The sequence below is a fragment of the Cololabis saira genome, chromosome 19, assembly GCF_033807715.1.
Source record: "Cololabis saira isolate AMF1-May2022 chromosome 19, fColSai1.1, whole genome shotgun sequence".
Taxonomy (NCBI): Eukaryota; Metazoa; Chordata; class Actinopteri; order Beloniformes; family Belonidae; genus Cololabis; species Cololabis saira.
Genome location: NC_084605.1, coordinates 26,150,733 through 26,178,632, shown reverse-complemented (window position 1 = coordinate 26,178,632; position 27,900 = coordinate 26,150,733). Strand labels below are relative to the sequence as shown.

At 39.9% G+C, this 27,900-nt stretch overlaps 1 protein-coding gene across 1 annotated transcript; it reads left to right on the top strand.

The window, feature by feature from the left end:
• Positions 1-671: 671 nt before the first annotated feature.
• On the top strand, positions 672-27,900 carry si:dkey-121b10.7 (heparan sulfate glucosamine 3-O-sulfotransferase 6). Its single transcript, XM_061708593.1, has 2 exons — positions 672-1,465; positions 26,386-27,900. Exons 1-2 carry the CDS (start codon positions 990-992, stop codon positions 27,002-27,004), a joined length of 1,095 nt encoding a protein of 364 aa, XP_061564577.1. The 5' UTR covers positions 672-989; the 3' UTR covers positions 27,005-27,900.

Below are 27,900 nucleotides of genomic sequence, written 5' to 3'. Positions count from 1 at the left end.
TTAAAATAAGTGGAAAAATCTGCCAGTGGAACAATATTTTTTTGCTTGTAATGAGAAGATAAATCTTGTCCCACTGGCAGATTTTTCTACTTATTTCAAGTGAAAATTTACTTGAAACAGGTGAACATGGTAAAATAACAAGTAATTTTTCTGGTGATGACTCTTGTTTTAAGTGTAATGAGATTTTTTGACTAAAAATTAGACATTTTAACTAGAAATAAGACAAATATTCCTTTTTTTTTTGAGTTTTTGCAGTGAGCGAGGCTGCTGCATTTGAAAAAGTTCCAGTTTTCTTGACCACACAGATAAGCTACATAGCAGACTTCTGTGATGAGTATTTGCTGGATGTGTTGATTGATACTCTAGTTAAGTTCTGTGACTCGTAACCTTGCCATACCTTAGCTTCCACTGAATTGACGCCACTGGTCTTCTGTTCCCTGCGTTAAATACAATTAAACAGAAAGACTTCTAGATAATTGCTCAGGCAATCATGTGACGTGAGGGGTTTTCCCATGCATGCCAACGCAAAGAGGGCGCGCTGCTCCTGTTTATATATTCATTTGTTTTCTGTTATTTTAGTGTGGCACGAGCTGGAGGTGGAAGGGGCGTGTGTTTGATGAACAGGGCGTGGGTCTGGCAGTCGGACTGGAAGTAAAGGGGGTGTTGAGGGTTTCCTATAGAGAAGCTGCCAGGGAGAAGCCGGAGCGCACAGACGGAGCGCAGCGCGACACGCATCCCCGGCCTGGCTGGCACAAACCCGGGACTCAACTCATCCACATGCAGCCTTCATGCTGGGACGAGCTGAAAGCGACCTAAACCAGGGGACATGTGGAGCTTTTTTACGCGCTCTGGGCAAGTTTTGCGCCACTTGCTCTTGTGGCACAAAGTGCGCACGGTGCCTCTGTTTATGAACTCTTAAGACTGTAGAATGAGCTCAGTGAATATGCCATGTTTTGCGCTTTGTGTCCTCGTGCTCATGATTGCGACCCATGGGATGTAGTAAATGGAGAGCTGCGTTCAACTTTGGACACCTGAAGGCGCAGTCCAAACTGTCCGTCTTCTTTACCATGATCATTATCTTCACATACCTCTTTTACTGCCTCAACGGATATTGTGACTCCCTGCCCAGACCTGTGTATGACCATCAAAGCGATCTTCAGAACCAGTTTTCTTTACGTGATGGGCACGACGGCGAGCAGCTCCTCGAGAATAATAACGCGTCCCCGCTCTCCGTCGTCCGGGAACAGCTGTCGGAGCTTTCCGGCGGCGATGAGCCATTCAATAATATTTCTATTGCTAATAATTTTGGGAGCAAAAAGTTCCCCCAGGCCATCATCATCGGGGTGAAGAAAGGTGGCACCAGGGCTCTGCTGGAGTTCCTGCGCATCCATCCGGACGTGAGAGCCGTGGGCGCGGAGCCGCACTTCTTTGACCGCTTCTATGAGAAGGGACTGCAATGGTACAGGTAAAACTGTTTTTTTTATCCTTTTTTTATTTTTATTTTGTACTTTTTATCGAATAATATTTCCAATAAACAGCTAAGTGAGACGAATAATTAGAAAATATACCCTAAGGGTCAAAATTTCAAATGTTTCAGAAGTTGAGGGTAATGTTTCACTTCAAACTTTTAATTATCTTATTCATGCACATTTATTGTATTAAATATTCAGTACTTGGGAGTGAATAACGTATATTATATTCAATTCAAGTTTAGGCGTCTTACTATTGGAAGGATTGGGCACTGAAGTATTACAATAAGAGACAACAGTGTCGTATGGGCGTTGTCAATAATTAATATGTCATCCAATACAGTATTTTACAGTTTTGTGCTAAATTGTAAATTTGTTTTGTTGTGGACATTTTGTGTGACATTGCGAATGAGAAGCTGCTGTGGATAATAATCACCTAATTGGGAACTTTTTTACAATCTGCTTGAACTCAAACTGGAAAATCACCCAAATTAATTTAAGTATTAATCATTGAAGCTCTATGAGTATATTAAATCACCACGTGGACACTTTTGAAATATAAATATATATATATATAATATAATTTTTTTTTTCATTTTACTTTTTCCTCATTAAACATTGGGGCCAAATTTGAAGTAAGGGTTCGGGTTTAATAGTACCTTGAGGACTAACTTTGAGCCTATTCAGTCTTAGACAAGTATTTTCTGGTTCCCAGTATACTAAATCGTGGAACAACAGTGAGCTCACAATTTCAAAGCAAATTCCTTTTACGATATCACATTAGGGCTGTTCTTGTGTGGAAGATGCCATCCTGCCCATACTGACGTGGCCACCAGTCTTCTCCTCCGGTCTCCTCTGTTCATTAATATCTCTCGGTAGCAATAAGATGCTTTGTTGATAACTTCTTATGGTGACAGTGTTTTCAGTCCCATGCCAATAAAATGCTGTTTATTGAGCTGACACACCACTTCCCTAAGTATCCATGTTGGTCTCCCGAGGGTCTTTGTCGCCAGCCTGGAGGGAGGACGGGTTATTGCAGAAGATGAAGGTGTGGATGACCTTATATAACCAGGTGGCTGAGGTTGATAGAGATATGCCTCCAGTCACAAATAGTGTATGTTCTTTGCTTTTTGTGTTGAAAGAGAAAGAGATTACAATTAAAACTGGGTGGATGTAATAATATCATGTCTGATGATGAGGAGAAAAAGGGAATGGATACTGGAAAAAAACAGCATAATGTGAAGTTGTGGAGGAAAAGTGTAAAAGAATACATATAGGGGCGAGACCAGTAGAGCCTAGCGATCAATTCACAGCAGAACTAGGGTGTAATGACACTGAATGACAACAGAAATAGAAGCATGCCTGCACAAGTGTTGTTTTCTCATAATTGAACATGGTTTAGGGAGATGAAGAGGATGGGGTTCTGCAGTATGCATGCTACAATGACTGGTGCATGTGTGGCAGTAATGTCAAGTTAACATCGACCTTTCATTAAAGTTTGAATGTAAAAGCTATTGACTAAATGTAAAAATCTTGAAATAGCATGGATATGGTATTAAAGTACATGTACAACCCGTAAAGTAGTTGTCAAATTAAAATTTAAACCAACTTGCACTTAACTGTGTGAAGGGAATTAATGAGAATATTTCAAGTACCTGTAGCAATTGTCATTAACAAGGACAATATCATTACTTAATGCAGAGACTTTATCTAGACATTGATTGGCGGTCACATCCTTTTATTCACTGCTTTATCATATCAGTGGTCCATATCCTGTAAGAGCTCTGATACAACTGTCTTCTGTGATGTACTGACATCCAAAAGTCAGATGTGTTTTATTTTTTGTAAAACTCACTGAAAAGGTTCTCTTATTATTAAACACATGCTAAAATGAGATAAAGTGAAAGATGCAAACACCTGACTATGTTTTATTCTGATGTAAAAGTTAAGTTATATCTTTAAAATGCATGATCTTATTTATTTCTTTGAATCTCACTTATTTGCATACAGTCTATGCTCTCTGCCCAAATGTGGAGAATGCTCACGATTTCCTGTGAAAGTTGTGATCTGATTACTTATGTGGTTCGGGAGGAGATTTTGGCTCATGTTCTTTATGCTGCTTTGTCTCACAACTCAGAATGTGCAAGACAAGAATAATCAGTAAAAGAACAGTTTAAACTGATTCTTGTGATCATTTATGTACAGTATTATTGGAGCCGGTCCATTCAGTTCATATTTCTTGTAATAACCAATTTGAATGATCCATTGAATATAACTAAAGGTGACAGGACCAGTGACCTTTCCATGCTCCTTTTTTACGGCTTACTCTCAATAAGATCCTGACCTTACTTTGTTCTTTTTTTAACACAAACATGGCATAAAAATGCTCCTCTTTTTTCCACATGTCTTCTCTTCTCATTTGGAGGTAATGAAACGTGTGTTTTTGCTCTGCCCTGGTCTGCTGACAGCTCATGTCAACACAGCGTGAATTGGACTGGTGTAATGACAGGTCAGACATTAACACGGACAGCTCAGGGACAAACGGCGAGGCTGAGACAGATTAGGTCCCCGCTTGCAGTTAAACAAGGTCTTATGAGGCGTTGGTCAGCACCCCCACCCGGACACTTGCTCACCTCGTAACATTTAAACGTGCTTCAGTGATCTCTTAGTGGTTCTCTGTGTGTGAGTGAGCTTGTTTAACCCACTCACATACAAACAACCGATTTTATTTTTTTTGCATGGAACAGAAAAACATTTGAGGCACATTAAAAACGGTTCTTTACTCTGATTCTCTCCCATGAGTATTCATGTGTACGGACTGTAAGTGACATCATTCTAATATTTCCAGTTAATGATGTTGCTTGAGAGTCTAAAGCTGTTTATTGGCAGCAGTTAACGTCACCTTCAGCAACGTTTCAGTTCATTGTAGGTGTTAAACAGAAGGACATGGAGACCTCAGCTGTGTGGTGCTCTTTAAATTGAGTGATGACAAGGTGGCAAATTATAAACTCCTCCCTCATCGCATTAATACATAGATAGGAAGATTTTTTTTTTTTTTCACTGGCATACACGTGACATGTAGTGTGCATGTGTTGCACAGTCCTCCTTAACAACTGGAATAAGTCTGTAGGAAGTCAACTGTTTTCTGTACCCACTCATTCAAATTCAGGGTCACAGGGATCTGCTGGAGCTTATTCCTGACAAATAAATGATGCAGTATACGTACGTATAAATTTTTTTGGTAAACTTCAATTTAGAGGCAGTAACTTGCATTGGTCTAAATGAGGGTAAACAAATATCAACAGAATGCAGGGTTAGATAAATATATCATTGTTTTAAAGAAATTATTTAGACTTGTGTTAGAAAATATCAGATTTTATTCAAAAACTCAAGTGACCTTTAGAGGTTAAAGGGATTTTTTTTCTTGTTTGTAGACACAACAAATTACATATTGGGAAGACACACCTCTCAAACACAGATAAGTCAATGCTATAGAGTATCAGTTCCATAGGGACCGGAGCTTGGACATCTGTACATTTCAGCTCCATAGAAAAAACAGGGTAAGATCCTGTACTCTCGTCTGCCCACCAAAAAATGTAAATAATATATCTGGGGTATTTTTTATACAGACTAATTCCACCCCGAGAAGATGGGCAATGGAGATGATCTTATTTGATGTCCTTATTCCTAAATCCAAACAAAACAGATCTAAATGTCTGCTTCGTATTAAGCTGCTAATTTAACATCAAAAGATTAACAAGGCTGCCTACATTTTTCTGAGGTATATCAAAGCAACAATTCACAGTATTTAATGTGAATTAATGTCATCTAAAGATTTATAAATGCTATTTATAAATGCCATGTAGCAACACAGCCATTACCTCAGTTAAGTTAGCGAACTCAAGCTACAATTATCTTAGTTAGTTGACGTGTTTTTAGATTTTCTATGTATTCCTCTATGGCACATTTAAGTCCTATTTGAATGCTCCTTGATGACGGGCAAAGGGCATTGTAAAACTGTAAACAATGTCAATAGATTAGCTGAGTTAGCAGTAATTAAGGGGGCGGGACTTAATGACAGGTCATTTGAGATCAAACTTACCCTTGGCTGCAACTCATACTGCAGGGCCAACAACAGTGCTGTGTAGTTTAAAGGGGACCTATTATGAAAAACACGTTTTTTCTTGTTTTAACATATATAAAGTGGTCTCCCCTCACCCTGCCAGCACAGGGGAGACAAAATACCATGAATTTCTGCAAGCTCTCTGACCCCCGCCGGACAGAGTCCCCCAGTGTCACGTGGTTTTTTTTGAGCCGATTAGAATCTGCTCCTGTCGTTACGTAACGACAGGAGCAGATTTCCATAGGTTCAGCCTCCGCTGCTGAAACCACGCCCACAACCAGCTCTCTCCGCCGGCTGGAGCGGTGCTTTCATTGAGCCAGTCGGACGCGGCGCCGCGGCGGAGCGGATCCGGGTTAAATCATCCAGGTTCCCGGGTGGTTTGGGAGCTGGGTCCTCGGGGGTCTGTCGCTGGCTGGACCAGCTTCACCCTCCGAGATTTTCAGGCAAATCTGTCGGTTTGATCACCGGTAACAGGCGATGCGCCGCGGATGCGCTCCGGAGCCGATCTGTGCGCCCACCGCGGGGTTGCAGCGCCCGTCGCGCAGCATCCGCCGGGCAGATCCGGCTGAAATTCCGCTGGTCGGTCCCCGGGAGTCCCTGCTACCAGTCCAGGCCGGTTCCTGCGGTCCCGGCCGGTCGGAACCGTTCAGATTCCCCCGTTAAAGCCGCGGTGATGCGCGCTGCACCAGCAGCGCTGCGCCCGGCGTGGCTCCGGGGCCAGCGTTCAGCATCCGCCGGGTAGATCCGGCTTAAATAGTGCATAAATGTTATTTATATACAACTCATATTTTATTTTTTTAACAATAAAGTTTCCATTTGTGAAAATTCAGTGTTGTGATAATTTACAGGCTCGGGCTGCTCTGGCGGAGCGAGGTTTATGCTCCTCCCCTGCTACACGTCATTCAGGGAGCCAATCAGCACAGAGTCTCATTATCATACCCCCCCCCTTCCCTAAAAATGAGGCACAGAAAAAGAGGTTAGGAGCGGTAAAACTAGTGACAGGGCCCACAGGCTGGATTTATGATTTATGTAGAAAAAACAAGCTTTAGATTGTTTTTAAGACATTCAAGGCCTGTTTAAAATATACATTAAATGCCATAATAGGTCTCCTTTAAGAGTCACATAGGAGTTGAACTCTCAACTTAGGCTAAGCTAGTAGGAATCCAATTGGCCTGTTATCTTTTGTACAAGTTTTATTTTGTCTCTCTCTGTTCGATATTAACTTCTCTGGAAACATTACTACACGTGGGGTCAATGTTGACTATAATAGATGTGATTTGTCCACTATTTTTTTTTTTTACATGTACCTTCAGTAAGTATTCTCGTTGACTTTTCGCACATTTTATGTTTTATCCAAACAGTTCCATTGGTTTTACTATTTTTATCATTTTAAAGTTTCATTATTTTTTTTATCATTTTTAACATTTTAATGTAAGGATGTTATTAATAGATTTAATCCCCATTTTATACTGTTATATTATGTATAATGTATTGTGTTTTATCTTGGTGAAGCACTTTGGTTTTAAATGTCCTAAATAAATAAAGTTAACTTGACTTGATTACTTCTCCTTGGTTATTTTCAAGTCAGGTAGAAAGATAGAAAGATAATTGCTGCAACTAATATAAAATAAAACTTTATTTGCTGCATTGTTTTATCTGAGCTAAAGGGAAAAAAAAGGCTGCCCCTGCAATAGCACTGCAGAAAAGAACCTGCGCTGCCACCTAGTGTCTGGTGGTGTATTTACAGAGCAAAACAAACAAGAACCAACAAGTATAAGCAACAACAATGACGTTCTAAACTTTCCATGTATGAAATTGTGTCCGTTTGTCTTACGTTCTTGAGACGTTCATACTTGACAAGTATGAGTGGGGAGAACATACAGTAGGATGCGAGAACGCATTCCTCTCTTTCTGCCATTGGAACAGTAGTTTATTGTGTTCTTGATGACACCACATCTTCTGGGATTCTTTGCCTTCTCAAGTCTACACAAGCTTCCACTGGATGCATCCTCAATAAAATGGGCAGAGCATGAACTCCACATCCAGGTATTTTCTCTGTTCTTGCTCAGATCCGTTCTTGACGTTGGAACGGTACTTCAGCATAGATATAAACACAGTACTTTAGCCGCAAATGATGACGTTTCACAAGAAAGCAAGAACACAGGTACGCACATTGATAAACAGCCTGTGTTAGCCTGTGAAAATGACTACAGCATGGCAAGTTTTAAGACCGCATACTATTGGTATTCCTATGTAGTGGCTATATACAGTAAACTGACCAGTCTTCCTCACATCTGTATCCCATAATGCAGTGGGTCCACCAAAGCAGAAACTATTCAGCAACTGTTACGTGAGCAGCTTCCAGTTATCCCACAGCATAATTTACAGTGACATGCTACATATTAATAACGGCTGCCATACTGATCTAAAAGCAGTGGATAATGTTTGAAATAATGAACTTACATTAATGATGGATAAATGATGAAATATAAGATAAAAGTCAGGTAAATCATTATAAACCGTTGTGTTTAAGCTATCCTTGCCAGTTTATTTCTTGTTTTAATCTCTCTTGTTATTACACATCAGCACTGGATCATAATTCAGAGAAGAAAAAAATCTACATATTTAGTTTAGGAATACTGATCCCATTTTTTTTTTTATTCCCATTTTTTTATGCCTCTCCGTTTAATGTTTTGTTGATTGAATGAATCACACATTTGACTCTCTTGTCCTGTCTTTCTCAGATTTCACCTTATTTACCTATAAAGTACTTCCAAATATAATTTTTTCTTCTAAAATATATGTTATTAATGTAGCATAATTATACACTAAGTACCCAGTAATTTTAAATCTATCCATTTTAAACTGATCCGTAACATGTGAGGCCAGTAAAATCATCTGCAAGTGGGCTGGAAACTATCACCTAAACATTCATCCTCTGACAGAGCTCTTCATTTCAAAGTGCTGTTTGTGTCTTTGAGCGCGGGGAAGGAGCCCTGGCCTCCGTCTTCAGCTGGTAACCAAGTAAAACACATGGACATCCTTAAAGGAAGCATTTGGCAAATTGTCTGAGAAAAAATGCTTATATGTGGAAAAGCCTTGGCTCTGCCATCTACTGGAAACGATTCTGTGGTTTGTGGTGAAGAATGAGGGTTCAGACAGCCGTGGTGTGCGAGCGAGTGTGTGTGAGCTTGTGCGTGAGCCCAGATTCATTCACAGTGCTTCAGCCATCCGTGCTTTCAGTTTTCTCAGGATCTCTCTTCCTTTTCTTGACACTGCAAAGCTCCCACAGATATAAATGTCATTTCTTGATATTGATATTGCGAAATAGGTTCTTTCTATTGATCTCCTCTTCTCTGCCTTTATCATGCGGTTGTTGCAGGAATGAATTAACTTCTGAATATTTAATCTTGTTGACAAGGAGCTGTTACTCCCATCCACAGCTGACATTTATGCCCCACAGTTTGACTGTTGTAGAACAGGATTTATTGGCTTGTTCAGGTCATGCAAACTGTGTAATAAACCCACTGGATGCATTCCTGCTTCCAAGAGCCCCTTTACCCCCCTAAGTCTTTTTCCTTATCGATTCTTTCTTTTTTCTCATTGTCTCAACGAGGAAGCATGTTGTGTGATTCAAATCAGTGCTGGATTTGCTACCTTGACAGGAATTTCCAGGTTTTTTATTTCCTGCATCTTCCAATCAGTGGGGATTCTCCAGTTGAATTCCTCTCCGTTCACATTCCTGGAAGCTGCATGTTGCGGTGAGTGTTTTTCAGGCTGACAAAGGATTTGGGCTAAAAGGTAGCTTTCACTGAGGAATTTGGGAAAGTAGGAAATGTATAGATGTTGCTGAAAGAAAGAGGGCTTTGTGCAGAGAACAAGATTCGGTGCTTTGAGAGTATAAATGAAGTGGGCTGCATCCATAAACATGAGCAATGCTACCCAACACATCTGTCAGAACTAATATATGTAGGCTGACATGAACTGGCATTTGGATGGAAAGGGATCTTTGTCAGAACGAATGTAACATATAAATTAAGATGGAAAAACTGCTAGGACATAATCAGAAATGACTTGATCAATCGTTGTGGAATGGGTATGGATTTTCAGGTGGCCAAAACTGAAGGCCTGATGCTACTCGGTCATCAGTTTTTTGACAGCTCGTCACTGCTCGACCTTTCCCCTCCCAGCATGCCTGGCTTCATGCAGTAAGAAATAAGAGTAAGATGACTGATGAGAAGTGAACAACGAGCAGGGAAAGGGAAAAAAAACAAAAAACTCACCACATTTCATTCACAGCTACAGGACGATAAATCTGGTGTCGTTCAACGGATTGAATTCTTCAGGGCTTTAAAACCATGGACTGTATTAAAAAGCACTGGACAAAACCCATGAGACTTCACCCATAGGTTTTCTGAACATTGCTTTTAAAGTTGGTGCTATGTTGTAAATGGGTTTAACTGGCAATGCTTGGAAACCACCTGGAACACATCCACCTCATTTCAGTTTCTGCAAGTTAGCTACTTTTCGTTACGTTCCACTTTTACTTTGCTAGTTCTTTTTTTCAGAAAAATTGTAAACCAGAGACAAAATTATCTTTATTAAAACATTCCACTTTTGATTACATATGATGATAATTAATGTGCAGTGCATGCTTACAGTATTTATTCAGATTAAATCTGCCAAAGGTTGCCAGTGAAACATCCGAAATAAGTTCTGCCTGAGCTGAAACAAGGACTAGCGAATCTCCACTGCGACCCACCGCCACTCAGCCTGACGCTTGTTGGTATAGTCCAATCGACGTGACCTGCGGGCCGAGCGAGCCTGCGAACCTAAGAATGATGAGGGTCCCAAATGACATCTGCTAAATTCTTGTTTCAGCTCTGGCACAACTTGTTTCAGATGTTGCTGGCAAGTGGTCCAGTTATTCAAATTAGAAGGGTCCTGAATGGATCTCAGGTGAAAGTTGCTTGACTTGAGCACGCAGAAGGCAATGAGTTAAAGACACCCGATGTCATCCGAAGCAGCAGCCTTCAGATGGAAGCAAAGAGCTCTGCTTCACTCCCAAACCCTTCCAGGTCAGACCCAAACAGAGAGGTCTGTTAGGTTTGCATTAACAGGTGAGAAGTCAAGTCATAACCATGCTGTTTTTTGAATCGGGCTGTAAAAACGTTTATTTCAGCTGCAGAGTTGAGAATTTTAACATTGAGGTCAATGGAGAGTTTGAACCCTTCCTTAAGTGGACATTCAAAGAACTGCAGTTTTTATTTTTTTATTTTCAATCCCTTGGTGAATTCATATTTGAGGTGAAAAAACCTTCGATTTATGACTAATGGACTGCCATGTCGAGTGAATGACAATGTAATAATCATATTTCTACTTCCTATACCTTCTTTTCTCCCTCTCATTTGCCTTGATTTCCACCCAGTCTTTTGTTTTACTCTGTGTCATTAGTCATTTTGTATTTTGTGAATGTGGACAAGGAAAATAAAGAAAGAGGAAGGGGAAAATATCTCTTCCATTTAGTGGGAACCTGCAGTCCCCCTGAGTTTCCCAAAAAGAAACAAGTCCTTTCTATAACAGACCAAGTGTTGTATAACTTTCCAAGAAAACTCCTATCAATATGACTTAACCAACTTAAAATTACCGGCTTACCGTTATTGATGCCTGCGCTGAATTTGAGAGGAAATTGGGTTAATTGTGCCAAAAAGTCTGGCACACAGACTTACAGCTCAATTTGAGGACAAGCAAAACATCAGACAAGGCATGGCGATGGGTGGAAATCTGGAAACCAGCACCAGCTCTTGCTTCATGTCCATCCAAACTGGACTGTGTAGGTGTGTGTGTGTGTGTGTGTGTGTGTGTGTGTGTGTGTGTGTGTGTGTGTGTGTGTGTGTGTGTGTGTGTGTGTGTGTGTGTGTGTGTGTGTGTGTGTGTGTGTGTGTGTGTGTGTGTGTGTGTGTGTGTGTGTGTGTGTGTGTGTGGTGTTGTTGACGTGTGTGTTAACTTCGCCAAGACCAGCGGAGTCCACCCTGATAGATGGCACTAGCAGCAGACAGAATGAACTGTTTCCAATTTTAAAGGCTGGGTCTCCACCAGAAGGAGTTTCAGCTTCTTTCAGCCTAAGACGCTGCTAATAATGAGCTGAAAAACCACAAAGAGGAAGGCTGAAACTGCTCGGAAGCGGTTTTTCAGGACTGGACGGTGATGAGTGCTCTTGTTGCTCAGGAAATGACCAGAAGGGCAAACTGAGTCTGCCACAGTGTTGCTGAGGTGTGGCCGCTCCACATGTGGGTCCTACACCTTCCAGTTATGTAACCACGGCGAGGATATCATGACATCACCGAGGCTGCAGGAGGCAGGAAGCGTCCCCCTGTAATCTGTACGTCTCTCCACCCAGTCAATCTGTCTGTCCTTTCCTCCATCCTGTGTTCAGGAGATCGGATGAAGGCAGGGCGTGGCTCCTGAGGCCTCGGCGGCTGCCCGGAGATAAAGCCTCACAAGTAGGCCACTGTGGACCTGGCAGGAACACAACTGTAGATTTTCCCATTTGATAACTCAGGAGGGTTGGGTGCAATCAGCGGTAGTGACCAGCACATGCACATTGACTTCCACTCATTCATATGGACACATACATTCAGACCCACATTTACTGCAGAGGCCTTATTTCCGTGATCTGCCATTACAGACTGTTATGTTATCTGATTGATATAATCACTACATCCTTTCTTGCTGTTGCTCATTCATTCTTCTTAATGCTAATAAGGGGTAATTTATAAGGTTTTGGTATCTACTAATTTCTTTTTAATTTGGTGGTCATCTTTGGTGCTTACTGCTCATTTGTTGTGTTATTGAAAAGCTATTATAAAAAAAGAAAAGAAGTTTAAGTCCATTCTGGTAAGAAAAGTCATAGCAAAGAACAATTGTGCAGCAAATGCATGCATGTATTTATTTTAAGCTTTTTGATTGAAAAAATCATATTAATACAACCCTAAATCTACAGCTCATCAACAAATGTTTTACAAGTTTTACAATGTTTTTTAAAGAACATTTTGGAAGGAATAAACTTTTTTTCCCCCTTGTACGATACGTATTTTCATAGAGGGAATCTGGAGGAATTTACAATATAAAGCTTAATGTCACAAACCTAAGCTGGATCCCCGTGATCTTGGACCCCTCAGACAGCAGAACATTATACACTGTTATTCCTTAAAAGCTGAAATAACTACTTCAATCAATCAATCAATCAAACTTTATTTTTAAAGCACTTTTCATACATAAATGTAGCACAAAGTACTTTGCATGTTTGAAAATTATATAATTTAAAAAGTAAAAACAGGGCCCAAACCCCAGACAAAACCCCACTCCCCCGCATACACACAACAAACACATCATAATAATAAAATAAAATAAAAAGGCATGGATACAAAAGAAGAAGGTATATAAAAAATACTCACTCTCACTCATCTTCTCCCGCTTTATCCGTTACCGGGTCGCGGGGGCAGCAGCCTCAACAGGGATGCCCAGACTTCCCTCACCCCAGACACTTCCTCCAGCTCTTCCGGGGGGAGTCCGAGGCGTTCCCAGGCCAGCCGAGAGACATAGTCTCTCCAGCGTGTCCTGGGTCTTCCCCGGGGTCTCCTCCCGGTGGGACATGCCTGGAACACCTCCCTAGGGAGGCGTCCAGGAGGATCCGGTACAGATGCCCAAGCCACCTCAGCTGACTCCTCTCAATGTGGAAGAGCAGCGGCTCGACTCCGAGCTCCTCCCGGGTGACCGAACTTATATAAAAAATAAACCACCCAATATTGTGCACCTTATGACATGTTTGCCAGAATTAAGGCACAAAATAACATCAATAACATATTATTATTAAGGGTCCTCCTTACCAAGACGATTTCAAAAGTATCAACATTGCAAAGTGGAAGAAGTTTTTCTACTGGAAAGTATTACAGATTAAGTTAAATTCAACATAGGCTATATGTTCTGACAAAATGAGCTATTAACCTTTGCTTTGCTCCTGATTTTATTCATAATATCCATACAACACGTACATTTGTGAATTCATTTTCATTTGTTATTATTCAAATTTGAGAAAACACTGCAACATTTATTCAAATCAACATGTAAAATCATGAATATATTATTAATTAAAGTGTGTTTTCATTTTTCAGTACCAGGATTCCAAAACACTTAAAAGTTTTTTCTAAAACCTCTCTTCCACTGTACATTTAACAGTAAAATGTGGAATAAGTACAGTATGAAATAACAAGTTGTTTTCAGAGTCACAGCTGTACAAAAACATGTAGATTTTAATTCCTTTTATTCGTTGTTCATTTAGAATAGACAGATTCCTTGAATTTAATAATGGGAGGAAACCGGAGCACCCGGAGAAAACCCCAAATCTGTCACTTTTACTGAACATGAATATAAACCTCTGTGATGCTCTTCATCTTGTTATTGTTGTTTACTTTGTGACAGCCATTTGTTCTTGCACTCACTCTGGATCTTGGACTGTCTTCTTGTGCTTATACTGGCGTAGACATGCCGGGGTGAGGAATTTCTTAAATCGTCTCCACAGAGAAGGATTATATACCATTGGGGAGTTTGAATCTGAATCAGAGTCCCTTTTTACAACAGTATCCTGTGGTTCAGGGAGTTCTTCAATTATTTCAAATTGTTTCATATTCCCGGTAAATACTGACCCGTTCTTCCTTCTACGTCTCTGTTTCTTTGCTTTTTGTTCAGCAACCCCATCCTGTTCAGAGACCAATGCTGTTTCACTGGTTGGTACCGGTTTGGTTAACTCTTCTGGTTCAGGGTCTCCCACTTTTGCAGCCAAGTTATCACCGACTTCAGACTGGTTACTTTTTTCAGTGAGCTCTAACATCTTACACTTCTCGGGTCCAGGCTCCATTGGTGACGCTTTCTCTGTTTGTTGTTGAGAGATGTCTTCTGGTTTCGAGACCAATTCCTTTTCATTGACCCCCACCAGCTCAGAGACCCCCTCTGGTTCTGAAACTCCTACTTTTGTTGCCAACTCTTGTGAAACTATCAAGTCTGGTGTAGGAATGGGCGATATTTTACCCTTCACGATAAACCGTCAAAAAAAAATTCTTCCCCACGGTAAGAATTTGTCATCTCACGGTAAAAATGATAAATTCCTGTTGATGACGTTTTTGTGTAAAGTCGAATTTATGGTTCTGTGTTACGTACGTGAAGGAAGGAAGGAAGGAAGGAAGGAAGGAAGGAAGGAAGGAAGGAAGGAAGGAAGGAAGGAAGGAAGGAAGGAAGGAAGGAAGGAAGGAAGGAATGAGCCAGAAAGAGAGAAAGAAAGAAAGAAAGGAGCCAGAAAGAAAGAAAGAAATGAGCCAGAAAGAAAGAAAGAAAGAAAGAAAGAAATGAGCCTGAAAGAAAGAAATGAGCCTGAAAGAAAGAAAGAAAGAAAGAAAGAAAGAAAGAAAGAAAGAAAGAAAGAAAGAAAGAAATGAGCCTGAAAGAAAGAAATGAGCCTGGAAGAAAGAAAGAAAGAAAGAAAGAAAGAAAGAAAGAAAGAAAGAAAGAAAGAAAGAAATGAGCCTGAAAGAAAGAAAGAAAGAAAGAAAGAAAGAAAGAAAGAAAGAAAGAAAGAAAGAAAGAAAGAAAGAAAGAAAGAAATGAGCCAGAAAGAAAGAAAGAAAGAAAGAAAGAAAGAAAGAAAGAAAGAAATAAAGAAAGAAATGAGCCAGAAAGAAAGAAAGAAAGAAAGAAAGAAAGAAAGAAAGAAAGAAAGAAAGAAAGAAAGAAAAAAGGATAAATTCCTGTTGATGACGTTTTTGTGTAACAAACATGGCGGATCTGAGAGTGAGATAGAATTACAAAGATGGAGTTGAATTGGTATTTTTTTTATCGTCATTTTTATCGTTATCGGGATAAATGCCAGAAATGATCGTGATACATTTTTTAGTCCATACCACCCATCCCTAGTCTGGTGTTGGTATACCATATTCTGGTGGAGGAAGGTGTTCAATGACTTGATTAGCATCCTCAGATTTTCCTGACTTTTTCTTCTTTCTGCGTCTACGCTTCTTTGCTTTCTGCTCAGAAACCCCATCTTGTTTGGAAACCGATTGCATGTCAGTGGTCTGTTTCAGCTCAAAGACCCCCTCTGGTTCTGAAGTTTCTGTTTGTTGAACCAATTTTTCTGCGACCACATGGTCCCTGCTTGGAAGAAAAAATCCTCTGATTTAGGGACGTCATCGTGGACTTCTGCTGGGAGATTTAAGAGCTCCTTTTCTTCTGAGACATTTTCAAAAGCAGAAACTTCAGTTTGACATGAGACACTTATTATTTCTGAGATGTTCTCTGTTGCAGAAGACTCAGCACTGATCTTAGAGGTTTCCAGGGCAGACTTCAGTTGCTCCGTGTGCTCTGCAAACTTGAACTCTACACTTTGTTTGACTGTTTCTTGAGCTAGTCTCTTCTTCCAGTTGCTTCTTTAATTTTTCTATTTCGTCAAGGACTGACTTATGGGCCTCGGCATGTGTAGACTTCACCTCACGTCCTCTTCTTCAAGCGTTTTGGAGGACTGAAGTAGATCCTCAATAATGCCTTTGCACTGATTGAGCTCTTCTTCATAGACCAGTGTGAGCTGGCATTCAGCCTCCAAACAAGTTTCAGCTTCTTTTATTTTTTTCAAATATGCAAGCGAATCTTTCTCTGCTGCATCCTTAAAGTGCTTTTCCTGATCGAGAAAGAAATCCTTTTTCTGCAGCTTTTCCTTAAAAATCTCCAGCTCATCTACTGGTGCATTCATATTTTCAAGCTCTCCTCTTGGACCCAGGCTTGCAGAATCGTGGATGTTGAAATTTCCCTTGGTCTTGTAAGTGGCAGATGCCTGGAAGGCCATACAGTCCTTCATCACAAACCCTCGATTAGTCCTTTGTGGATCAAAGGCCTGTTTGCGATTTGACTTGTCTCAGGATAATTCCTGTTTTGTGTTCCCTGTCTTTTGACGTATTCTAAGTGGGGTTTCCCATTGGTGGTTAAACCTTTACAGTGCTGCTTCTGAGCACCAGACGCGACCACATCGCTCCACAGACGTTTAGTTGAAGATGCTTCCGTACCACTCATTGTTATGGTTGTTTTTTTTCCAATAAGATGATTTAAAAGTATGGTTAGAAATTAATTTGGTAAGGCTCTTGAAGTTATTGTAAAACCGTGATGTGTCTCGTAGGAAGTCTAAAAGGCTTGTGAAGAAAATGTTTTGTGATGTCCATTCTAGAATGTGAGAGCGGAGTTAAAATGGGGGAGGGAACACAGGCCCCAGGTGTTCCAAATCACTTCTATGGTATCTACAGTATATTTATATACACACACACATATATATATATATATATATATATATATATATATATATATATATACTATATATATATATAGATAGATAGATAGATAGATAGATAGATAGATAGATAGATAGATAGATAGATAGATAGATAGATAGATAGATAGATAGATAGATAGATAGATTAGTGCACTCTCCAATTTAAACCACTCTATATGCAGAAGAGTTAATACTTGTGCTATCAGACTAGCTGTCTCTCCATATGTGCTAAGCTAACCAACTGCTAACTCAAAACCTGTGTACATAAAAACAAACTGCTCATATGAGATGTGACGTATTTGTACCAGTATCCATGAGTGTAACCATGTGAGACGGCATTTGTGCTTCATGCGTTTCTTTACTTTTAGGAGAAACAAACATTTATCTTCCCTTTGCAACTGCTGCATTAGCTAAAAGTTGTGTTGGAGCCACGCAAGCCTTCAGATCTTCCTGCGTCTTTATTGGGCCGCCCGGGTTTCAGGAAACTCTGACTGACCTCTTCTCACTCACCCACAGCTCTCAGGCCTTGAGATGTGTCTATTAACCGTTACGCCTCTATTTTTCCTCTCAGCTAGACACATTCTTCAGCTCTTTCCTAGCGACCTACATCAGTGATGAGAACCCCTTTGGTAGAAACACTTGTCACTGCTCTGGTGTCTCTGCCAGACTGTAACCTTTACAGTGCGTAGCAGCTTACCGCAGATGTATTACAGATTTATGCCACCAAAATTTATGCTATCAGTGTAGGACAGAATATTTGCAGGTCTTAAAATTCCAAGTAATTAGTTGAACCTTTGTCAAGCCCCTGTTGCTATGTCGGACAAAACTGTCATCTCTCCCGTCCACTTCCATTGTAAAAACAGGGTTTTACATCACTTTATTTCTAATTATTGTAGCCTACCAAAGAAAATCAACAGCAACTAGATAAAAAGGAACACTTTGGGTACCGTGTAGTGAGTTTATAAAAGGAGATTTTCAGCAAAAACAAGATCTTTTTTATTAATTTAGTAGGATGATGGAAGGGTTGAACTGCGAGTCTGCACGTCCACATTTATCCAAAGCAGACATTTTTCGTAATTTACCGTTGGTTTTGAAATGTATTCCTGTGATTCTCTCTGGGTAGCTGGTGTCACTTTTAAAAGTTCCCCAAGCACCACTTAACCGTTTTAAGATAAATAGATAAACCCTTTTGCAGCTATGGGTTGTAGTGTGCTGCCGAAACGACTTTGTTAGTAGCCTACGGATCGGATTTCTGCCAGTTTGGGGATAAAAATACGCTGCACCCTCACTGCTCTGTGTGCAGTGTGCTCCCAAGTGTTCCTTTTACTAATACAAGGTATTAAAAAAATAATCCAGTGATTTAAATTTTTATACAAGGCAAGTAAAAACTACGCTTTTTCCATTGACGTGAACGAGAGACGACTGTTTTGTCCAACCGGATATTCTGCCCGGATGTACAGTAGCAAAGGAGAATTATTTTTCTGATTGGTCAGTCAAGGACCAATCAGAAGGCTGACAAAGGGTCAATTATACTTGGAAAGGTTTACAGTATGTTTCAATTTTCTTGATGTTTTAGTGACGGCTTAGCCTTGTCGTCCTTGGTTGCTAACCGTGGGCTCACACAGCAGCGTTGCGTCAACGCTTGACGGGTGGTGCTTGTGACGTGCCTTCGTCATACCATAAATGAATCAAATTTCTTCCTGGTTACTACATAAACCATATTTTTAAAATCGGTCCTTCCACCTGAACAATTTCAGTGGCAAATAGAAGCTGTGTAGCTGGATCCTGATTGACTGATAGGCTACTTGCGGTGACGCGTCGAGATGGAAAATTCCCCAACTTTTGACAGATGCACCACTCCCTCCATGACGCAAAGAACCCACAACGTTTGACGTCAGCCTATTCAAAGTAAAGCAGCACTTAGGACGCTTTCAGCGCATACTTGTGAGCCAGCAGTTCAAACTGAGCTAGGTTGTTAGCCTAAGCATTTGCCAACTATTGCAATTCATGTATATAGTTGTTAAGTTCATAGTTTGGGTGGTGTTACATATGCTATATAATGTTTATACCAACAATCTTTTATTACATTTGTGTTGATATATATTTTTTTAAATTCAAACTGACTATTTTTATTCATTCAGCTCATAAAACTATTACGTTTAACTGTAGACTGTTTGACTTTCAGCTTTATGTTCATTTATAAAACAACTTTATATGATTTTTTTTTTGTCTTTACTCGGGAAGTGTCTAAAATTACGTTTATATAAAAAAATGAAAGGCACCAGATGCAGTTACCTAAAATTAATTACGCCAGTCCTAAAATCTAGTTCTGGCAGCCTTACAAAAAGGAATCTGAATACATGTAAAAAGAAAAAGAGAAATGTCTTCAGTGTTTCAAAATGGCAGTGGGCACATTAACTAAAAGGATAAATACTGGCAAGAAACATCATCCATCAAATGCGATGGCCTGACTCCAACAGACACACAGACAAGAATTACTTTTCCTCCACTTTTTATTGAATTGCTTGCACTCCCTGCTGACTTCTAATCAGCCCTCAGAAACTCCTCGGCCCTGTATTTGCAGACAGTAATGACAAACCTCTACTTCCACGCTGCAGTTTTTGCAGATCTTTGAACACACACAGTCAAACAGTGTGTGTTTTCATATGTCGCTCTGTAGTGGCCCGAGGATGTCAGTGTTATTCAAAACTCCTCCACACTTGTCAAATGCATTCATAACATTCCAACTTTGAAGGATCCAGCAGAAACAGGCTTTGAAGTTGTAGGAAATAATCGGGAGTCAGTTGGAAAAGTGAGAAAAGAGAAGAAGTGAAGTAAGGAGAAACTGAAGGCCAGAGAAAGGAAATAAAACTTGTATGGGAGAGAGATCTGCACATGATGACATGTTGCATTACATGATCCCTGTGATCCCCGGTGGTCTCACCCTTCGAATCGCAACCATCTGCAGCTGACCTTTGGGGTGGAAGACTCCATTTCCGCCCAGTGCAGCTTGATGGGGATTAAGAGGGTCTGGGGGTCTGGCTTCGGGCCCAGCAGAGCCAGTACGGATCACAGCTTTTAGAGCAACGAACCCCTGGAGCAGAGGGAAACTTCCTAACCCAGAAACACTTTCCTCATTCCCGCCATACACACACACACACACACACACACACACACACACACACACACACACATCAACATGCAACCCCAAACTAAGAGCTTCATTGCTCCCAGATGTGGATCCATCCTGTGGCGGATAAGTTCAACTGGTTACTGTGTTCACATGTGCGTTGTGTTTACGTGTGCACGCGCGTGCGCGCGCGCGTGTGTGTGTGTGTTAAAAGAGAGCAAAAAGGACTACAATAGTTTGTCCACAAACGGATGCAAAGATGCCTGATGTAGTGTATGTGCTTCCAACTGGAAAAGTGATGAAAGGCTCCCTATTTGCAGGTGCTCATTTTGACTTGACTTGTTAAACTACTCCCCTCAGAGATCCGCAAAACACAGAAACAGTGAACAGTGTCAAACTGCAAAAATGTTAAGAAAAATACAGCACCTACTGTGTACATTTGGCCTTTTTCTTCTTATAAATTACAACTTCATTGTGGCTCATGCGCTTTTAGGATTTGATGTCTGAAGTGAATTGAAGCTTAATTGAGATGAACAAAATTACATCTTGGTTTAATCTTCTCTATAGAACTTATATTGTTATATTATAAATATATATTTATATATTATAATAAAAAAAAATATATAAAAATAATGATTTTCTGGGCATATCTTGCATAACCTCCCTCTGTATATCTTACAAATACATGGCTCCACAATAAAACTGGCCTGCCTGTATTCTGGATCTGTTATCCATTCAAAGCAATAATTTTCATGACACGGAAATAAAGAGAGGAGGTTCTAAAGTTTTGACCAGCTCGTATCTTGTCATTTAATATTAAATTAATATTAAAGAGTTACCACAAAGTTAGAATAATTATGTTTTTACAGACACTTTTTTGTGCTTCTTTTTATCTTTAATCATTTAACAAGAAGATGCACAAACAACTTTATCAACTTTAGATTCCTATTCTTGTTGTGTCCTGTGACAGCTGGAATCTGTTTATGGCAATAGGTCAAACATCAGTGAGATGACGATGATGATACTAGCTTTAGGAACTATAATGAACACAATTACTAAGAGAATTAAAGCTGCAAGCAGCGATGAACGGGCCCTCACGCGTGCAATTTTCACCAATAAAAGTCAAGGACTCAAAACTAAGTCCGATGACACCACCCATGACTCTTTATGTCAAACCATTCAAAAGTTATAGCAGAAAATAGGATCTATCAAATATCGACCAATCAGAAGAAGGGGTGGGGCTAATTCAATGAAGGTCAAGAACTCAATACCGAGTCCGATGACACCACCCACGACTCTTTATGTCAAACCATTCAAAAGTTATAGCAGAAAGTAGGAACTATCAAATATGGACCAATCAGATGAAGGGGGGGCGCGCTTTTTGGCGTTTAGCGTCGCCACGGTAACGCTTTTGAGCAAAGTAATGCCCATCGTCGCAGGATCGAGATGCACATTTTGATGTATAACACACCTGGGTATACGTTACGGTTCAGGCCGCATTAAAGGCCGAAGAAATGCAATCATTAAATATCAAATTTTTCAAAAATTTCAAAAATTTTAAATGAGAAAAACGAGAAAAATTCTTACAGATACAATAGGGCCTTCGCACTGTCAGTGCTCAGGCCTTAATTAAGTAAAAGAAAGAACGAGAAAGTGACCAAACAAATGTAAATCTTGGACAGTGTTGTAAAAGTAACCAGCTGAACTAATGCTTGCAGAAGTTCCTTTGTGTCGCTTTAGATTGGATTTCGCTATAGGGAATTTATCTTAAATACTTTTCATCAAATTTGATATTTCAAAGACTGTGTCAGTTATCTTTTAATAAAACAACTAAACATACATTAGTCAAGGGTTGCACAATAATAAAAACTTGCACATCCAAATTAGCAGGAGAGTTCAGAATGCAGTTTGGCCTCTTTTTAATCTTTTTAAGCTCCAATCTGTCATTACTTTTATTTTACAGAGAAATTTCATATTTATGTTGAATAATCACCTTTTAAATAGCAAAAATGTGTGATTCAGATTCTGGTCCTAACTCAGGTTTGACAGACTATGCCATTACGTCAACTTGGCTTACAGAGGAGGCATGGAAAATACAACTTAAATCATCTGTTTGTCTACCACCTCCACACAAAGCTGCTCCGCCTGCTGTAGAGGCCAGCAGCTTACACCTCATATTATATAGTAAACGGTAGCCCGTGAGCCTGCACTCCTTTACACAGGCCCTAATAAACCTTGGGCCACCCACACAGGCTCCAGCTTCATTTCTGTGTGTGTGAGCGCCAACACATTTTTACAAACAGATAAATGCACATTAGTGTGATGTCCAAATCCGTTGGCGGTCCTCCTCCAGATGCAAATAGTGAAGGTGCGATGAAAAACAAACATCAGGTCACCAGGTTTTCCCCACACACAACCCCTATCGGATGAACATAAAGAACATCTCTGTGAAAGAAAGATAGATTCAACGCTTCTAAGTTGTGACTCAAGTTAAATGAGAAGATTTCGTGCCGTCTTGACTTGCTGCTGGTTAACGTTTTTACTCTCTTTCCCTGCTCTTCTCCACCGCCGTGTGGCCTGAGATTACAGAGTAGATTGTGGTCTGAAACGTAACATGATGTCAACAGAAGCTCCTTTAAGTCTTGAGTAAGTCACCGTGGCTTCCATTAGCCCGACTGCATGGAATTAAATATCGTTTCCGTGCCACAGACACACTCAGAAAAGTGAAAAATACTCGTATGTTGTCTGACGCGTCTTGCTCTGTTACTACCATTAGCGTTCAGAGACGGGTAGCTTTGATGGTACTATTGAAAGAAAATACAGCCAAAATTATATTTATTTTTTTCTTTTTCTCTCCTGGAATCTAATAGCTCAGGTATGCTCTTGGGTGAGTTTTTGAGTTTCACCCTGGGCGTTTTAGACAACACAGGTGGGAAGAAAGAAAAACAACATGCAGTGACCGCAAATTATATGCCAGACTGAAAACACTTTGGTGCCCAAGACACCACTGGGCATCACTGCTGACGTCCAGTTCGATTTCATTCACTTTCAGCTTTAATTCAGCTTGATCCAAAAAGGGATTCTTCAATTAAATATACCGGGTGAGATTTACCGCACTCTGTGCAACAGAAAGGCAAAACACCTTTGTGAATTTTAATGTTTGGTGACTTAACAAAGTACATCTGCTAAGCTTTGCTTAATATACTTAAGTTAGTCTTTAAATTAAATTAGGATTTGCTAGGAATTACTTCCACTGTGTATCCTACAGACAAATACAGTTCTACAAAGCAGAGAGAGATGCTGCTGGCCAGTGTTTCTAGGATAACACCTTATTGTAATTATTGCACTGCCCCATATGGGAAACGTGAGACGTGAGTCTTCAGTCATTGTCAGTAGTTTTTGTTTTTTTCAACGTACATAATATGAATTCTATTTTCTCGATGTTCCACTTTCATTAGATACGGCAGCTCTCTGAAATGGAGGAAAATGCAATTATTGGGGGGGTTTACTTGGGATTGGTGGTTTTGGAGGACAGTATAACTGCGCGATGTCACATTAAATGGTTTTGGTTATTTGTGGTATCAGGATTTTACCTCCATGTTGCATGAATTAAATATGGTTTGGCTTTTGTGTTGTTTTTTTCACTTTCTCCTAAAGGTTTCAGGATCCAGACATCTGTTTCTTTTGTTTTTTGTTTTTTTTTTCTATTTAATTGTAAGTTTACAGCACCTTCAGTGGTGACGCTCCCCCTATATTGATTCAAATGAGTTCAGGCGTGACCACATTTCATCTTGTTTATCAACTGTCTCATGTGACTAATGGGGTTACAGCGTCATGCGGGGCTTATAATATATGTATATTCAGTATATATTAATCGACCTTGAAATTATGTGAATTAATATAGGGATCTTTTAAATTATTTTAATTAGATTTTTTTTCCAAGGCCTAATCCAGTGAATAGATTTTGATTTAAAGCTTCCTTTTTGAAACTCTAAGATCCATAAAAACTATAATGCCCTTCATATTATGTCCAAAGTTATTCTCTCTGGTATTTGCTTCATATTTCCCAATTTTATTTTGCTTAATCCCTCTAATGCCAGTCTGAGATTTCTTATAAATACCAGAAGTCGCGTGTTTGATGTTACCCTCATAGCCTCATGCCAGGGGACCGGCCTTGCATGGAGCCGAGCGTGAATTGGAGCAGAGACGCAAAAAAATGGAGTCAGCTAAATCGTCACATACGAGAGCTTCATAAACCCTTCACTTACAGACCAGCTACAAAACCTCCAACCCAACCACCACCACATGTCTGCTGAGGAGGAAAAGGGAACCATGGAAATTAGCTGAGGGAGAGTCTCGAAGTTGCTGCATTGGCACTTTTCAGTGCTCCATTTTATAAAAGACAAATTGATGCCATGATTTTAATCTTCCCTTTAAACCCAAAGTACTTATCATTTTTTTTCTTTTTTACTAGACTGCGTCTTATCTTATTTAAGTGGAGGTAAAATTATTTCAAATATCTGCTGTGTTGGCTCTTACAGGCCTTGTGCTTTTTTTTTTTTTTTTTTAAGGAAAGGGTTGGCACGTCTTAAGAGAGTAACTTTCTATTTACCTGATATTTTTCCATGTGTTAAGAGTCTTCATTTGATTTTATGAGCGGTTAAGTAGGCTTGCTGGTACTTTTTATTTCTCCCCACTTTTTTTATTGGCAGTAGTATATTTCTTAAGCCACTTTCAAACAAATGTTACTAAAAATGGTATTTTGTTTTTGTGGGGGGAAAAAAGAGTATAATTTGCATTAGTTCCAGGGTTAGATGATTATGGAGTAGTCATGAGTATCTACTGCCTCCAGTTCATCACTGATAGATACATGTCTGCAGGCGTGCAGCACAAAGCTGTGAGCCATCATCGAAGCAATACCAGCGCATTGGCTCTGTTGGCATCTTATGTTCGGCTTAAAAATCCTTTACTTGCCACTGAGTTATGAAGGACAAAAGTTAAACTGCTGACACGTTGGTGTGATACCTTCATTAACAAAGCATTGTCTGCCAACTCCTGTTGAGATTTGCTTTTCAGTCAGTAATATGCAGTACTCGAGTTGTAAAAAAAATCATGGGGGATGGTGGATTTTATCATATGGGGATAGATAATTTGTGCTGATTACAAATAATATAATATATTACAAATAATAGCACTGACCAAAACACCTGCAGAAATACTGCAGGAATGACATAGCAGCAGTTAAATGCAGCCTTCTGTAAGCTTTAAATATCCACTGGGCTTACATCTAATACATCAAAACACAAAAATAAAAACAGTTTTCTGAACTTATCAATATGACTCTGTCCTTCACAGGATAAGTAAAATGGATCACTGCAAAAACTTGAAATGTTAACAAGAATTTTTGTCTAATTTCTAGTTAAAATGTCTCATTTTAGTAAAGAAATCTCATTACACTTAAAACAAGACTCATCACTGGAAAAACAACAATTTTCACCTGTTTCAAGTAGTTTCACTTGAAATAAGTAGAAAAATTTGCCAGTGCAACAACATGTTTTTGCTTGTAATAAGAAGATAAATCTTGTCCCACTGGCAGATTTTCCTACTTATTTCAAGTGAAAATTTACCTGAAACAGGTGAAAATTGTCACATTTTTCTGGTGTTATTTTTCTGGTGATGACTGTATAAATGTTGAAATAGCAGTAAAACCACATGCATTGATGAAATGACATAAGGGATGGAAAGGGGGGATGGCAGTTTTACAGGGGGGATGATTTTGACCGTTTTTATTTCAGGGGGGATGCCATCCCCCCTCATCCCCCCTCAACTCCAGTACTGGTAATATGTAATAAGCAACCATTTTATATCTTTATTTCTGGAAAACTATTTGAATATGGTAGCAAGAATATGTTTTGAGTAGGTCTACAATTTAAAAAGGCTCAAACAGTACCTACAATTTCAAGTGGTGGTAATTTGGGTATTATTTGTCCCAGCATCAAGGAACAAAAGCAGTGATGAGCTCGTTTAGGAGAAGCAGATGAGAGGAAATGGCTTTCCTGCGGTGAACACCGCCTTGTGGTCCTATTATGGTTATCTCTTAATTGCAAAATAAAATCAAAATGCTTTCAAGACAAAAGTGGAGTAATATCAAAGGAATTTGCTTGGTTGAACAGGATTGATTTGTACACATATATAATATTCCTTCCCTGAGTAACACATATTTACAATTGGTGTCTTGGACTATATATATTATGCTTTAGCTCTTAAAAGTCTATCTATTTTTTTTCTTTTCATGCAGGAACTTGATGCCACGTACCCTGGAGGGTCAGATCACCATGGAGAAGACTCCAAGTTACTTCATCACCAAAGAAGCCCCTCGCCGTGTCCTCTCCATGAGCCGAGACACCAAGCTCATCGTGGTGGTGCGAGACCCTGTGACCAGGGCTATTTCAGATTACACTCAGACTCTGACCAAATCTCCTGGACTCCCATCTTTCCAGAGCCTGGCCTTCCGCAATACCACTACAGGAGTCATCGACACGTCTTGGAGCGCCATACGTATCGGCATCTACGCCAAGCACCTAGAGAACTGGCTGCACTACTTTCCACTCTCGCGCTTTCTTTTCGTCAGCGGGGAACGCCTCGTGTCAGACCCGGCAGGGGAAATGGGCCGAGTCCAAGACTTTCTAGGGCTCAAGCGTGTGGTGACTGATAAGCACTTCTACTTCAACCAGACCAAAGGTTTCCCCTGCCTGAAGAAGCCTGAAGGGAGCAGCAGGCCACGCTGCCTGGGGAAGTCGAAGGGCCGACCCCATCCTCAGATACCGGCCGAGGTTCTGCTCAGGCTCAGAGACTTCTACAGACCCTTCAATCTCAAGTTCTACCAAATGACCGGCCAAGATTTTGGCTGGAACTGAGTAGCTAGCCACCAAAGTTCTTCAAAACTGTCACTGCCACATCGTGCACAGCTTCAACTGTGCAAAATATGTCTTTTCTTAGTTTCCTTAGCAACAATAACACCATACAAAAGTCTTGCTAACAACATTTGTTAGAGTTTCCGCCTTTGGAGTCACTTTAGCAAACATTTTTAAACAAAATCTCATCAGTACTTCTGCATTACGATAAGCACAAGCCACACTGATACATCCTGCTTATTTGTCTGCAGCTGGAAAATTCTAGTATTTCACACCTCGAGCACTAGAGGTATATTAAACTCTGGCAGTTGTCCAAAACACTTAATAAAAACAGCATGAATTTCAATATAACACCAGAGGGAAGTTGATAGGCGCCAACATTAAACCATAAAGCAAAAGGCAAACAGGCCTTGGCAAACTCCATGAATGCAGAAAATTATTTTGAATTACGTACAGAGGTACAATCATATTTTATCAATGGGTGCTGTTGAGACGTTAATAATCAATTAAATCACATCAGCACTATTCACTTGTATTCAACAAAATGTATATACAGCCTTTTTTTCTTTAGTTTATTTGATGAAAGATTATTTTAAAGCCTTTAACTTTCTTCTTTAAGTTTCAGCAAGAATTCAATATCTGAAGGATGCAGAAGGTACCCGGCATGCTAAAAAAAATCTTTTATGTGCTGTAAATGTGCTCTTATTTATGCTCTCATTGCAACGCTTTTAATATTTACGAGCTGCTACGAACATTTACAGCAGCGTCGTGGAGTCACACGACTCTTACGGTACTTACATGCAACTGTGTATTTCTACAAGCCTAATTTATTAGAAGAGAAACTGTTGTAGAGTTGTTTTCTCTTTTGTATTTTGTATTTGAAACCATGCTGAAAATAC